This window comes from Protomyctophum bolini, assembly GCF_963924005.1.
Source record: "Protomyctophum bolini genome assembly, chromosome: 9".
Lineage (NCBI taxonomy): Eukaryota > Metazoa > Chordata > Actinopteri > Myctophiformes > Myctophidae > Protomyctophum > Protomyctophum bolini.
This window is the reverse complement of record NC_137870.1, coordinates 43,069,718-43,086,278: the sequence shown is the minus strand read 5'-3', so window position 1 is coordinate 43,086,278 and position 16,561 is coordinate 43,069,718. Positions and strand designations below refer to the sequence as shown.

The window sequence follows — 16,561 nt, the reverse complement described above, 5'->3', positions numbered from 1 at the left end:
AAAAAGACGGCGAATTAAACACATAATACAAATGGCGGGTTTAGCGTAAACTAAACTGCTTAACTGTTAAACATGGGGTGCATACAGTACGTTGGTTTAGTCACACCAACAGTCCTACAGTCTTTATTTCTAGAAGTTTCAGCATTCCTTATGCTCCCCCCGTCCCCACAGAGTAATGTAGTAAGAGAGTGCATGGTGACACACTTTGATCTCGCCAAACAAAGCTGGTCCCTATATGGGCTATAGTTCCAAACATTGCTCCTATGGCTGGAACTATCCCATTGAGATAGAATGAGCACTTCCGCATTCCATTGTTGACAATGAGAGTCAACGGGGAGTGTCATTACTCTCTCACTAGATTACTCCATTGTGTGCAAATGAGGTCATTAACTTGCAGGCAGTGATTACTGATTGATTAGGACCAGTTTGTTTTAGTGATTAAAGTGACAGACAATCCTCTTTTCAGCTGCTGGCACTCATTCCCCAAATGTGTCACAATTTTACTTGTGATGTGAAGTGCAGACTTGTATTTCTGCGTGGATACGGATGGTGAGACTTTACAGTACATTTGGGTAAAATGTAAGCTTTCAAAACAAATGTTGTTTGGAAAACTAAGGTGGAAAATGATTAAAACCCATTTTGGGGCGGGAACCCCTTTTGGTGTTGGCATTATGTTATGCTTTAGCTATTGAAAAATAACTACGAGCTTGTAGGTCTGCTTGTAGGTCTGTTATTTTTTGAAAAATCGAAGAACGACTGACATAGAAACATAGCTTTTTCAGAAGACCGTCAGGATGTAGAAGAACATTTTTAGAATCTGATCTCAGGTCAAAATTATTAAAAAAAAAGAAAGGTGGGAAACGAGTCGGAACCGACGGAGGGATTCTTCCTCGCCGTACCCTTCCTTCACTCCAGCTCAGCCGCTGGGCTTTTCCACGGAATCACTTGACGAGCGCTTTACTCGATAACAATCCCTGTAAATATGTTCCGCTTGTCCGTCAAAACGAGGTTGTTTTCTCTGGAACGGCCGTCTATTTATTCTCCTTTTTGACAGACGAGCAGCAGCAGCACACTGACGGCGCCCACATGTTGTTACTCTTAGTTAAGTTTTAGTTATTATTAATCGGGGTACTTTTCAACGGTTAAATATTTATAAAAAACCCACTTTTAGTGCGCTGTGTTTTCTTTCCGCTCTCACTTGTAATCTTAGCTATATTTCTATTTGCTTTTATCCAATGCTAATGTGTGTTGAATACTGACCTTTTAACAAATGTGTGTATTTGTACTTGCACTGTATGTGTACTGGAATGTTTATTCTTATACGTGGACCCCAGGAAGAGACTATAGCTGGTTGCTATGGCACCAGCTAATGGGGATCCTTAATAAAAAAATCTAAATCAAATCTAAATAAATCACCTCCAATTATTGTTCCTCATCAAAGTCAAAAGTCAAAGTCATACGGTTTGTCACGCACGTTACCGCAGTGGAATTTGTTCTCCGCATTTGACCCATCTCTCTTGGAGCGGTGAGCTGCAGCCGTGCCGCGCTCGGGAATCATTTGATTAGTAGATTTGACCCCCCCCCAATCCAACCCTTTGATGCTGAGTGCCAAGCCAGGGAGGCCATTGGGTCCCATTTTTACAGTCTTTGGTATGACCCGGCCGGGGATCGAACCCCCGACCTCCCAGTCTCAGAGCGGACTCTCTAAAGGTTAGAGTGTCCGCCCTGAGACTGGGAGGACGGGGGTTCGAAAGAGGAAGTGGCCTTGTGTTAGAGTCTAACCACAAGGCCACTTCCTCTTTCTCACACTGTCTTTCTTGCTTTCTTTTTTGTCTCTCTTTCTCACCCTGTCTCTCTCTCTCTCTCTCTCTCTCTCTCTCTCTCTCTCTCTCTCTCTCTCTCTCTCTCTCTCTCTCTCTCTCTCTCTCTCTCCCTCTCCCTCTCCCCCTCCCTCTCCAGGACCAGCAGTAACAGTGGAGGTCTCTCCACCATCAGCCATCTCCTGAAGGAGAAGGAAGGCTCTGAAGCAGCCAAGTTCACCACGGATGAGCTGTGCCTCATCTGTAGCATCCTCAGCACTGCAGAGTACTGCCTGGCCACCACGCAACAGGCACGCACACACACGCACGCGCACGCACAACACACACACACACACACACACACACACACGCACACACGCACACACGCACACAGACAGACAGACAGACAGACACGCAATCATGGGTTGGCAAGGGTTTTCACAGAATGTTTCATTATTACAATATAACTATTGGACCATTTAACCCATTTTGGGAGGGATCCCCTTTTGGTGTTAGCATTATCATATGCTTTAGCTATTGAAAAATAGCAGACCTACAAGCTCGTAGCGCGCCACTCGGTGGCGCGCTACGAGCTTGTAGGTCTGCTATTTTAGAAAGATCGAAGAACGACTGACATAGAAACATAGCTTTTTCAGAAAACTGTCAGGATGTAGAAAGACATTTTTAGAATCTGATCTCGGGTTAAACCACTATTCGACACTGTACATCAAACGTGCAATATTATAATATATATATTTTTGTATAAAGCAGTAGCAATATATCTACAGCAGATATGCACCGATTGTCCTGTTACTGTACGTTTGTACCATCATCACTATGGAAATACAACAAAAAAACGTGAAAGAATACATATGATTGATTATGATTATGTTTGGCCTGATGTTGATAATCAAGCTTCAGTGTGGAAAATAAAATAAAGAATTCCAAAGGGGCGAAGAGAAAATGTGTTTATACTCAATCAGACCCAAGAACAATGTCTCTTCATTCACGAAGAATACATGTATAACTATGTGTCTAAACTAAGATGAAAAATGTTCGTCGACTACCTTTTTCCACTGACAAAAAACGAAATGGAAACTAAATGAAAACCAAGATATGATGACTAAAACTAAGAGTAAGCACTAACAACTTCGTCAACAGATAAAAAACTAGACGAACATGTTAGACAGGGACTAGTGGACAAGAGATCCAGTACAAGTCATTTTACACTTGGTTGCATGCTGAAAACAGCAGATCTACAAGCACACGCATTGTGTGATGTAGATCTGCTATTTTCAGCACGTGTCAAATGAATCGGCCATCGCGACGGCATCGCGGCCAGCCAAAACACATTTTAGTCGACTAAATCAACTGTAGATTCAGTCGACTAAAATCTCATGGTATTTAGTCGACTAAAACTAGACTAAACACATTCCAGGTGACTAAAATGTGACTAAAACTAAAAGGAAACTATTCAAGAGACTATGACTAAAACTAAAATCAAAATGCGCTGCCAAAAACAACACTGATCCACAGGAAGATTACATGTTATCCGTCATGTCACACACATGTGTAAATAGTGTATTCTCAAGGTGGAGGAAGTGGAATATGTTTGGCCAGTGACGGTGTGTTTCATCAGAATTTTGAGTAACTTGTAAACACACACGCACACGCACACACACACACTCACAGACACACACACACACACACAACCAATGAGTCATGACAACTAGGGTAATTGAAAGCACAAATGACTATAGCGCTGCATTATCAGTGTTTTCTCTGTTCTGTTCCATAAGAAAATGAACCTAATATCATATGTGTGACTGTGTACAGTATGTATGTGTTAAATATCGTGTGTGTGTGTGTGTGTGTGTGTGTGTGTGTGTGTGTGTGTGTGTGTGTGTGTGTGTGTGTGTGTGTGTGTGTGTGTGTGTGTGTGTGTGTGTGTGTGTGTGTGTGTGTGTGTGTGTGTTTCTTAGCTGGAGGAGAAGCTGAGAGAGAAGGTAGACAAAGTCCTGGTGGAGAGAATCAACCTCACGGGGGAGATGGACACGTTCAGCACGTGAGACTCACTCCATTACACACCAAGAGGAAAATCACCCATGCCTTTATCACCATTCAAGCTGCTATGAGCAATAATATGTCAAAAATGTAATGACTTTTTTATTCAGACAGCCAGCAATGGGTAGAACGCTCCCCACAAAAAAATGTAGTCTCTGTGACACATCTAGGGGCCACAATCTGCATCCAAAGATGTTCCTGGAAGCTTTGTCATTGGTCGAAATAGATAATATTATTTATAAAGCCCTATTTTATTTGACTTTGATGATGTGAAAATTGTGGAAATGTAGTTGTGAGCTAATTTTGAACATAATGTAATTACTAATTAGTAGTAATTACATGCTAGGTGGAAAATGGTCCAAATCACCCTGTTCTCTAAAAAGTGCCAGCAGTTTATTTACACACAGTTCATATACACAGTATAGTAACTGGTTTTCAGTTCATATACACAATATAGTAACTGGTTTTCAGTTCATATACACAATATAGTAACTGGTTTTCAGTTCATATACACAATATAGTAACTGGTTTTCAGTTCATATACACAGTATAGTAACTGGTTTTCAGTTCATATACACAATATAGTAACTGGTTTTCAGTTCATATACACAATATAGTAACTGGTTTTCAGTTTATATACACAATATAGTAACTGGTTTTCAGTTTATATACACAATATAGTAACTGGTTTTCAGTTTATATACACAGTATAGTAACTGGTTTTCAGTTTATATACACAATATAGTAACTGGTTTTCAGTTTATATACACAGTATAGTAACTGGTTTTCAGTTTATATACACAATATAGTAACTGGTTTTCAGTTTATATACACAATATAGTAACTGGTTTTCAGTTTATATACACAATATAGTAACTGGTTTTCAGTTTATATACACAGTATAGTAACTGGTTTTCAGTTTATATACACACAGTATAGTTCACTGGTTTTCAGTTCATATACACACAGTATAGTTCACTGGTTTTTTTCCTGAACTTTGCCAGCTTGGCTGAAAGCAGAGTAATATAGTAAGAGAGTGGCGACACTACAGCGTTGACTCACCATTGTAACAATGGAATGCGGAAGTGCTCATTCTATCTCAATGGGATAGTTCCAATGTTTGGAACTATAGCCCATGCAGGCACACCCGCTTTGCAGCGAGATCAACGCATGTCGCTATACTCTCCTACTCTGGCTGCAGAGTTAACACACTAATATGAAAACCTGAAGTATTGTATAGTGACTATAACGTAACTGCACTGGATGTTTCATCTCGTTGCTTTCAGTGTGATCTCCAACAGCATCCAGCTACTGGTTCAGGATCTGGACGCTGCGTGCGACCCTGCTCTCACGGCTATGAGCAAGGTAGGACAAACATGCACTGTACAAACACATGTAAAGCGTTGTTCCAAAGAACCATTTCAACATTATGGGTCTGATAATGTTGCCAGTAATTGGAATAAAATCTATAGATGGTGACTGTATGTCTGCCTACAAAGATCGTTTATTTTATTTACCCAGGGTAGTGGCTGAGCACAAGGCCCTGCACAGAGACACACACACACACACACACACACATTAAATCCTGGGAGCTGACCAGTACAACCTCAGTCTTATACCGTTGGCCACTAAGCAGCTCCACTGGAGCAGTTGGGGGTTCAGTCAGTGCCTTGCTCAAGGGCACTTCAGCGGTGTTGGGTGAGAGATGACCGATCACGTCCCGACCCAGATTTTTTCCTGCCCGGCCGGGGAATCGAACCGGCAACACAAGGGCGCTCCTCTGGTCTAACCCTTAGGCCACCGCTGCCCCGAAAATAATTAAAGGACCACTTCAGCACTTTTCAACCTATCTTCATATAATATAGGTCCTCACTAATAATCATGATAAAATGGCACGATTTTTTTCCCTACTCGGTCTGTGTCTCATAGGAGGGCTGTGGGCAGTTCAGAAACCCGTCCTCCAGTGACGTCTGAGTGGGAGAGGCCGGGTCTTAGCTATAGGTGAATTCAGCTTTAGTGTTTACTGCAGAACCAAGGTGTGTGCTACTCATGAGCCCAGGTTTTCGATGCCCCGGGATCGAACCCGAAAACACTTGAGGTTCCAAAGGGGAGAGTGTAACGTTTGGTCTTTTTATCTCCAGATGCCGTGGCAGAGTGTGTAGTTACGTTTGGTCTTGGTTCCTGTGTGTCTCCAGATGTTGTAGTAACGTTTGGTCTTGGTTCCTGTGTGTCTCCAGATGTCGTAGTAACGTTTGGTCTTGGTTCCTGTGTTCCTCCAGATGTCGTAGTAACGTTTGGTCTTGGTTCCTGTGTGTCTCCAGATGTTGTAGTAACGTTTGGTCTTGGTTCCTCTGTGTTCCTCCAGATGTTGTAGTAACGTTTGGTCTTGGTTCCTGTGTGTCTCCAGATGCCGTGGCAGAGTGTGGAACACGTGGGCGACCAGAGTCCGTACGTCACGTCGGTCATCATGCACATCAAGCAGAACGTGCCCATCATCAGGGACAACCTGGCCTCCACGCGCAAATACTTCACTCAGTTCTGCATCAAATTTACAAAGTACGAGCGCGCGCACACACACACACACACGCATGCACGCACGCATGCACGCACGCACACATTACATCAGGAGTTTGTGATATTGTGATAACCATTTAATCCACTAAATGGTATGCTCTGTCGTACGACGTTGCGGCACATGAATAGCAGATACACAAGCTCACTATGTGCCGTTCCATTATGTTTGCCTATAATGATAAGAACTACCCAAAAGAATTCCCCACGGTCATAATTTTAGGGCCTATACCCAATAAAAATAGAATTTCCCCGTGGGATAACATTAACCCATTCTGGGCGGGAACCCCTTTTGGTGTTGGTATAGCTATTGAAAAATAGCAGATCTGCAAGCTCGAGCCTGTGGGTCTGCTATTTTTTTGTGAAAATGTGGCTCAAATCTTTGAATATATTTTCTTTCAGAGTGAATGTTTTTCACTCAAATCTTTGCTCCTCATGTTGTTCCTCCCTGGAACAACATATTTTCAGACGGGGGGGGTCGGTGGCCAATTACATATATTTTTGGGGGTTCTTTGACATGAAAATGTTTGAGAGCGACTGACAAAGAAACATAGGGTTTTTCTGAAAACTGCTAGGATTTACAAGGCATTTTGTAAGAATCGTCCTTAGGTCTAAAAATGACCATCTCAACGAGACCCAAAACATATTATTCCATTGACGGGGAAATATTTCGATGCTACTGACATTTATTTGCCTGGCTATAATAACACTCATAAACAAAGTGTTATAGTTACAATTAAGTTACGGCCAGGAGAGGCGCGGCTTGTTGCTCGCCTCGTCTACTGAGTTGGCGATCGGGGGGTTGGACTCCCAGCTCAGGGCGCTACACGTTACAGTATTTACAAGATTTTGATAAATGGACATTAGTAAAGGTGGATAGTGGTCTTTGCGTTATAGTAAAATGATGCAAAGAATGAGGGGGAATGTATACTGTATATAATGTATATCACAATATTCTGGTATATTGGTGAATCGATCTAGGCCTAATAGAAACTACAAACACACTCTCAGACTCATACACTGTGTAGTGTGTACATTTGCATGATGTTGATATAGTTGTGATTTCTCTCTTTCTGTCTCTCCCACTAGCTCCTTCATTCCTAAATTCATCAACCACCTGTTTAGATGTAAGCCTATCAGCATGGTCGGAGCTGAACAGGTAAGATCGGTTCCTTATCCTCCTCATGCCACTATTTTTTTGCGAATATAAACAAATGTACAATTGCAAGACATTTCCTTTGCAAAAGTGGGAACCCCTTTTGGTGTTAGCATCACGTTATGCTTTAGCTATTGAAAAATAGCAGATCTACAAGCTCATAGCGCGCCTGTAGGCTCTCCTATTTTTTTTAAATCGAAGAACGACTGACATAGAAACATAGCTTTTTCAGAAAACTGTCATTTTCAAACAGACATTTTTTTAAATCTGATCTCAGGTCAGAATGGGTTAATAATGAAACTGTCAGGATGTAATAGACATTTTTAGAATCTGATCTCAGGTTAGAATGGAAAACTGTCATTGTTAGAATCTGATCTCAGGTCAGAATGTGTTAATGGAGTTGTTGTTGTTGTGTATAGCTCCTCCTGGACACCCACTCCCTGAAGACGGTCCTGCTGGACCTTCCCTCGATTGGCTCCCAGGTGCTCCGCAAGGCTCCCGCCAGCTACACCAAGATCGTGGTGAAGGGCATGACCCGCGCAGAGATGATCCTGAAGGTGAGAACTACCCAGAACCTCCAGGTCATACATTGATACCGTCCGTCGCTGTTAGATGAGAATCTGTCCAAAACCCTTACTTTTCAAGAAAGGGGGGGGGGATTATTCTTTTTTTTCTAATAATAATTTTTATCCCACGATTTTGTAACCCATTTTTCACCCCTGTGTCAATCATCTAATCTCTTAGCTCTACACACCCTCCGCCAACCTAGTCCCCATATATGGGGGACAAGGGGAGAGCAACGGACTTGAACTCATGCTTCCTTCATGCCTGAGTGTCCAAGTTGCTCCTTTTACACCTGACAGGGGGGAGTTTCCCTGGTTGGACGTAGCGCGCGCCGTGGAAGGAACACGTTATTCCAACCAGTTCCTTTCCCCTCCATCAGGCGCCCCGGCTGGCCAGGGGGAGGCAGTTTAGAGACCAGGATTACTGCATGTTTTTGTGAGGGGGAGAACATGCAAACTCCACACAGAAAGGCCCTTTCGCCAACCCCCCGCCTTCGGGTATGGGCACTGATGGTTTATTTTGATCGTCATGAATATTACCAGGAAGACGCCTGAGGGGCGAGAAGCGACCTCGCCATAAAGGGGCGAAGTGGCGTGCACTGGCCATATACGGAGCGTGTCTTGAGTGTACAGAGTTACACATTATATCAGTGGCACATTGCTGACACACCGACATCAGGAAAGTCACGTGCATCATTCTACACAGCTACGGTTTTTAGGCTCATAATAATACCTACTTCTCTGTGCTTTTCTTTAAGCTAGAAAGACAATGAAATAAAACACTATAGCGGGTAGTTCTGGGCAGAGCGAGGCCAGTTATAACTGCCCTCAAACTAGAGGCCGGAGAGTGCGTAAAAAAAATGTATTTTTCTTTTCATCTAACCAAAGACGGTTGACTTGATGACACACACACACACACGTGCACACACACACACACGTGCACGCACACACGCACGTCACATACACATGCATATGCACGCACGCACACACACACATGCGCTCTTGAACAGCCACACCCTGCCTCACATGTATATATCGTCACTGTTGGGCTGGTAGCTTACGACACAGGAAGTAACATAATGACGGAGTGACAGAGACACTGTGTGTGTGTGTGTGTGTGTGTGTGTGTGTCCTCCCCATGAATACATTTCTACATTTCTTACATTGTGTTGTTTTTGTCGACTAAAACTAAGACGAAAGAATGTTCGTCGACTACCTTTTTTCACTGATGGAAACTAAATGAAAACTAAGCTATGGTGACTAAAACTAAGACTAAATAGGCTGACAATTTCGTCAACAAATAAAATAAAAAACATTACATTAAAAAATATAGCGTAAATACACCAGAGATGCTCATTTCCATCCATAGTCCAGCCGGACATTGAACACTAAACAAAACTGACATGAGAGGACAGCGTACAAATACATAACACAGCTAACGTTTTTTTTTTTACACAGATCCTGGCTAAATCATAGACTAACTCAATGCTGTATTGTCTGTGTGTTTGTGGTTTGACTATCCAAGGTAATTGTTAAAGTACTGTGGATGGAACCAGGTACCGGTAATCGTTTGGATTTATTTTGGGAAGAGTAATCTTCTAATTTGTCCGTAACCTCACAGAGAATAGCCTTTTATGAGATATTATGTAACTATAAACAAGTACACCTCACATTATGGGTCTGGAAAATTAGTTTGAGGTTGAGCACCTCCACAGTAAAAACCCTCGGTGTTCATTTAGTCATTTATGTAACTAGTTTGTACACTTTTGCAGAGTTTACATTTTCACTGACGATTTTAGTCAGGGCAGGGACGAACATGCACACTTACTTACCCATGCACTTACTTACCCATAGGGGTGTAACGATATAGTATCGAAAAATCTATTTTAATGTCAAGAATCGAAGTATATCGAAATGAAAACAGCAACTGTTGTATCGCATCGGTTTGCAATGGAAATAAGCGGTACCGAATCGTTTTACTATGCAATTAATCAATTGTATCAATACTACATGTGTGCATGGTATTTAGCTTATTTTTTTTGAAGTAATGAAAAAGAGGGGTTTAATTACTTAATTCAAAAAAAAGATCAATGTATTTTAAATAGTTACTGTATCGATTTCAAATCATCGTATCGTAGCGCCAAAATGAACCAATATCGTCCATGTATCGTATCGTCAACCATGTGTCGTATCGCTGTTAAAATATATTGTCGAGGCCTATTCATAGTCTGGATTTGATTTTCGGTGGTGAGCTGACCACCGCGACCACCGCGAAATAACGTTGAGCGGTGGTGAGTAAAAAACAGAGAGAAGAGCTGGAGCGGTGGTTTGCTCTTCACCGCGGCTCGTGACGTCATGTTGTAGTTCGGTGGTCACCTAAACCACCGAAAGTCCAGACTATGAATGAGCCAGCCTTTACACCCCGTCACCCCTTCAGTGGGAAGGTGTGATGGCCAATGGAGACGCAGGCATAACTATTCACAGTCATGTAATCATGAGTGTGAAACACACACACGGGAGGGAACATTAGCGCGCACCGCTTATCTGTGTTTGGCCCCGTTTGTCTGTTGTTCATTAATTAACCCATTTTGGGGGCGGGAACCCATTTTGGTGTTTTAAACATGTTATAATTTAGCTATTGAAAAATAGCAGATCTACAAGCTCATAGAGCGCGCCACCGAGTGGCGCGCTATGAACTTGCAGGTCTGCTATTTTTGAAAAAATCGTTAAAATGTGCCTCAAATCTTTCCGAAAATTGTCATGATTTAGAAAACTTTATTTTTTTTTTATTTCGATGTCAGGCCTGAATGCAGTCTTTGCCCTATAGATTTACCCCATGGGACGCTAAGTGGTATGTGGCTGCCAAAGCTTAACCCCACCCTGATCACCCCTCCCTGGAGCTTATACTGTACATAATGCTTGTATGGAAACACACACACACACAACACACACCCACAGCACACACCGCCTGTCTTTGGCTTGTCCTTAAGGTTCCCTGGGGAGTCCTCCGTCCTTTTTTTTCTATTCTTTTCTTTTTTTTTTGAGTGTGTGGGTTTGTTTCTGTCTGTCAGATTACGGGGTCATTTAGAATGACCCCTGCCAGGGACGTGCACAGAGTGTCAGAGAGGCGGGGGGCAAGAGGGCACTTTTGGACAAAAATAGCTGATCTACAAGCTCACAACGCGTCGTGCTGCGACGCGTTGTGAGCTTGTAGATCAGCTATTTTCGGGGGGCGCAACCCAACACTCTTAACAGATGCAGGTGTAATAAACGACATGGATTTCAAAAACAAATTAGTTCCAACGCAAAAAATGCTGCGTTCAAGTTCAGGAGACTTCAGTCAGGAGAAGAAAAAAAAAGGAATTCTCCTGAATGCTGCCTTCCTTCCTTCCTTCCTTCCGGCATGGAATGGAAAGGAGAAGGAGGGCTGAGGGCATTTCTTTTCACCATGTATTAAATGCCCGCATTCGTGGTCTGGAACAGGCGGGTAAAAAAATGCCTTATGTCTTATAGTGTACACATCCCTGACCCCCTGCGATAAGTGTCACTCAACGCCAGTACAGATTATCTTTTGTTTTATTTATTTTTTTGACAAGTAAAATAGTGCAATGAAAGCATACATTAGCCTTAAGGAGGCCTCTCTCTTGGCCAGCGTGAAGAAGCCCCGTGTGAGACGTGGCTGTTTTCCACGCTCTCTCTCTCTCTCTCTCTCTCCCAGCCCTGCCCACCACCACCATGCACCACCACCACCACAGCCCCGGCCCTCTCCTTCTCCCACTCCCTGAAAGCTCTCTCTCTCTCTCTCTCTCTTCTTTAGGACTGTTGGAAGGAAAGGCAACCTCTTCTTCTTCCCCACCCTTTAGGTTTCATTTTCCCCCCCTCCTCGAGTTGTTGCTCTTTCTGTCTCTGCTCTTGTGTTTTCATTCTTTCTCTCTCTCTCAATTTTCTTTTTTAAAGCCCATCTCATTCTTTAGCAGCTCACCCCCCCCCCCCCCCCCCCCCCACACTTTCTGTCCCGGTCCCCTTTTTTCTTTTTCTTTTTTTACGAGGCAGCTATAACTACAACAAGGTCTCCCTGCAGGCCTTTCCCCTTGGCCTTGCTCCAGGACAGTTGCTAAGTAAATCACTCAGTCGACAGCGATAGGAAGGAACCGAGGAATTCCTCACGATCCTGAGCCTTCCCTCTCCTCTCCTCTCCTCCTCTCTCCCCCTGTGGTCTTTACCCCCCCTTCCTTATCCCATTCTGACCTGAGATCAGATTCTTAAAAAAATGTCTTCTATAGTATACATCCTGACTGTTTTCTGAAAAAAGCCGTGTTTCTATGTCAGTCGTTCTTCGATTTTTCAGAAAATAGCAGACCTAGAAGCTCGTAGCGCGCCACTCGGTGGCGCGCTACGAGCTTGTAGATCTGCTATTTTATCAATAGCTAAAGCATAACATAACGCCAACACCAAAACGGGTGGCCCGCCCAAAATGGGTTATTCATAGTCTCTCACCCCCCCTCGATCTGTCCCTATATAATGCTGTATACAATCTGGAGTATCGTTTTAACCCCTGAGAGTGTAAACACGGAGCTTGTATTTAAGGGTTCCTCCGGATTAGAGAGTCTACTAGTATGAACCGTCCCACAACAACATGGGGGTGAGCTCCTCCGCTCCTCCGACATCTTTCCACCTCCAACGGTATATCTGTCAACCATGTGTTGGTTTTGTCTGCTTTTGTTGCGGCTGCACTGGGAGAGGCAGCTCCTCTATATCCACTCTGTGCTACCCGATCCACCCCGATCCACGTTTTCCCACATTTCACTCTGTTCTTGCGGTGGAGGGTGGGGGGTGTGTGTGTGTGTGTGTGTGGGGGGGGGGGGGGGGTTGTTCCACATTTCTTGTCTGGTCTCAACTATAAGGTAATTTATTTATTTTTGCCCAGCAGACTCTCTAGCTCTCATTATAGACCCGAAAAAGAATTACCGATGAGGCTAATTCTTATCCACTCATGCATGGAGTAATTGACTTGTAAAAAGAATAAGGGGTCCTAAATATAGCTCCATAGTCTTGGCTTTTTTTCTTTTTTTTTTTGCAGCTTTAACCACTCGCACACTGTATGTATGTTATACCTCCACACCCCCCTCTTCTTCCCTCAGCCCCATGTGGGATCATTTAAATATCTCTTTGGTCGTCCCATGATGGTTCAGAGGAAGGGTGGGTGGTGGGAGGGGGGGGGGGGGGATTATTGGTTGCTCACATTAAAGCCAAGTATTAGAAAATGTCCATGTATTTTATTAGGCATACTGAATTAACTTTTTTTTTTTCTTCTCTCCAACTTTTTCAGGTGGTGATGGCCCCACATGAACCTCCGGTGGTGTTCGTCGATAACTACATCAAGCTGCTGGTTGATGGAAACCCCGAGACCTTCCAGAAGATCCTGGACATGAAGGTTAGTTATGGTTTGGTTACGTTCTTCTTTCTACAGTGTTACTGTATAGTGATGTGTTCCTTTCTACAGTGTTACTGTGTAGTGATGTGTTCCTGTCCCTGCAATTTACAATTTAGGCATTTAGCAGACGCTCTTTAGTCCAGAGCAATTCACATTAAGCGAGAACAAAAAAGCAATGGGCATACATCACATAAAAAGCATTTATCATGAAACATGTGTAAGCTAAGAACGTAACAGTGGAATATCTATATAACGAAACTATACATATATACTATACTATGCTACACATATGTACTATGACGTGCTATGACTACAGTATACAATGCAATTATAGTGCTGTCTACATAACATGCTATAAGACTCGGTATCAAATGCTATCTTAAGTCTACAGAAATGCTATCTTAAAGGGGGTATATAGGGGGTAAGTGCTATAGTCCCTGCCCCCCCCCTCTCTGCGTATCATTGTTCTACTTGTGAAACCTTTTGTGCAAGTTACACTTATATTGTCACTTTCAGTGGCGCGCCCGTTGCACTTCCTAACTCGATGTTTCGTTAAATTCCTTTGTGATGTTAGTTCTGCAAATGTTTAATGTTCCGTGCGTGCGTGTGACTGCGTGTGCGTGTCTAGGGTCTGAAGCGCAGTGAACAGAGCAGCATGCTGGACCTGTTCAGACAGAGGCTGCCCACGCCTCCGTCCGGGGCAGACGGCGGCCCCTCCCTGTCCTTCAGCACGCCGACCCCCGAGCAGGAGTCCTCGCGCATCCGCAAACTGGAGAAGCTCATCAAGAAGAGACTCTGAACGAACGACACGGCGGCGACCGCCATGCGGCGAACGGAGAGCTCAGTGGCTGCATGCATGCGATGCTGGAACAGTTCATTCCTTTGTCTGCCTCCACTTAGCTTTGTGTACCACTCTGTTCACTTAGTGGGGGTATTATTGCATAATATATATCCCATTCTGACCTGAGATCAGATTCATACGAGGTTTCCACTGGACACACACACACACTGGTCTGATTAACCCATTCTGACCTGAGATCAGATTCAAAAAAATGTCAGTCGTTCTTTGATTTTTTCAAAAATAGCAGACCTACAAGCTCGTAGCGCGCCACTCGGTGGCGCGCTATGAGCTTGTAGATCTGCTATTTTTCAATAGCTAAAGCACGACGTGATGCTAACACCAAAATGGGTTCCCGTTCAGAATGGGATATATATATATATATATATATATACAGAGCAAAACATGCTCATCCTTCTTACCAATATTCATATGAACTCTATAGTCACAGTTGGGACATGAAAGAACTTCCTCATAATGAAACATGCTGTGGGTGCTGCTTGTGTAATTACCACCTTTCTTATTCGTGACATTATGCCTTTGCCCCTTATCAGTATACTTCTGAGCAGTCAGTATCTCGGTCACAGAGTAATTTAGTAAGAGAGTGGCGACACTATAGCGTTGACTCACCATTGTATGTGTAACAATGGAATGCGGAAGTGCTCATTCTGTCTCAATGGGATAGTTCCCGGCCATAGGAGCAATGTTTGGAACTATATGGCCCGTAGGCACCCCGCTTTGTCTCAATGGGATAGTTCCAATGTTTGGAACTATAGCCCCACAGGCACCCACTCTCCTACTCCACACTCTGGGTCATATATATATGCTCTGCTCGTGTACTGAGGAACAGAAGCGAGATAGATTCATAGTTCACAACAGGTCGCAGGCTCGCAGCGCGATTTGTTGTTATGCGCTTGTAGATCTGCATGCAATGAAATATATCAAGCCCTTGGAAGTATACTGGTACTAATACTAAAGCCTGAGCTTTAATTGTCACACTGTAAAATCTACTGTACATCGTGCATTCAATACATCGCAGCACAAAGCATTTGCACTTGGAAGACTGAATGAAGAGCACTCTAAAATATGGTTCTTCCGAGAGCTCGTCTGGCCTCATGGCCCATTTCCCAGTGAGAATGACAGCGGACATTAGAGTTGACCCTGATGAAGGTGAACGTGCTCTGGGTGTCCTTGTGGGTCGATCTACGGTTCCGTTTGGTCTCTCTGCTTATGTTTATGTCAAGGAAGGACATACAGTTTGCATGGCAATTCTACAACACATAAAGGTGGACATATTCCATAGGAGTGGGCAGCATTTGTGTGAATTGTGTTTGTTCCACAATGCTGGTGCCTCCCTGAGTCCTCAGACATGACATTATTTTGTCTTTTGTCTTCAAACTCCCCCAGGTTGATTTAGAAAATAGAACCATCCAGGCAAAGTCTTTTAAACTTGCGGGCCCTTTTCCTATGAATGATGTCTGTGTTTGTTTGGTGTCTGTATCTCGCAGCAACTATTGCTAGATAATCTGTAAGGGACAGCTTAATGGTTTGCTGTCTCTTAAATCGATGGGCAGTGGCAGGGCTTGTTTCATTGTTTAAAAAGAAAAGGAAGAGGCATAAATTATGATACCCGTCTTATTGTCATTTTTAATCAACCCCGATGTGCAGCTTCCGAATCAATTAAGGAAGACACAGAAAAACATGATGGGCCAATAGGTAATATTAATAATATCTTGTCATTTTACCAAGCTTTCCTGTGCCTTTCAAAGTAACAGCAGGATATGTGGGAATGTGTAAAGTTAATAAGTTATCATCATAGGCTACTTGATGTTTTTAAGGATTGCTTGGAGTGCCTCTCACTTTTCGATTTATCAAATTAATATATAACGCATATGAATGATTGATGTACACATTCCTGCCATCGGCTGAAATATTAAGGCCGTGTTTCTTTTTCTGAACTGTATAGACACGTGGCAATTGCTGAGAAAAACACTATTAAAGTTTTGCTGTGTGTCGTTTCTGGTCCGCCGCCGAGTTTTTTCTTTTTCTCCCCCCTCTTGTTTACTTTAATAGTAGCGCACGCAACGATTTCTAAAAATGACATTTAAAAATCATTAATACTTTAACGGGGGCTGG

At 43.2% G+C, this 16,561-nt stretch overlaps 1 protein-coding gene across 3 annotated transcripts in view; it reads left to right on the top strand.

Moving 5' to 3' along the window:
- The window catches only part of vps53 (VPS53 subunit of GARP complex), an 87,531-nt gene extending 71,088 nt beyond the window's left edge, over nt 1-16,443 (top strand). For 2 of the 3 annotated variants that reach the window (XM_080772264.1, XM_080772263.1), the window contains 8 exons: nt 1,960-2,110; nt 3,782-3,864; nt 5,150-5,228; nt 6,271-6,419; nt 7,524-7,593; nt 8,010-8,147; nt 13,483-13,587; nt 14,216-14,778. In XM_080772264.1, the coding sequence (XP_080628390.1) occupies nt 1,960-2,110; nt 3,782-3,864; nt 5,150-5,228; nt 6,271-6,419; nt 7,524-7,593; nt 8,010-8,147; nt 13,483-13,587; nt 14,216-14,386 (946 nt within the window). In that variant the 3' untranslated portion in view covers nt 14,387-14,778. The other variant, XR_013964605.1, reaches the window with a different exon arrangement.
- The last annotated feature ends 118 nt before the right edge of the window (nt 16,444-16,561 follow it).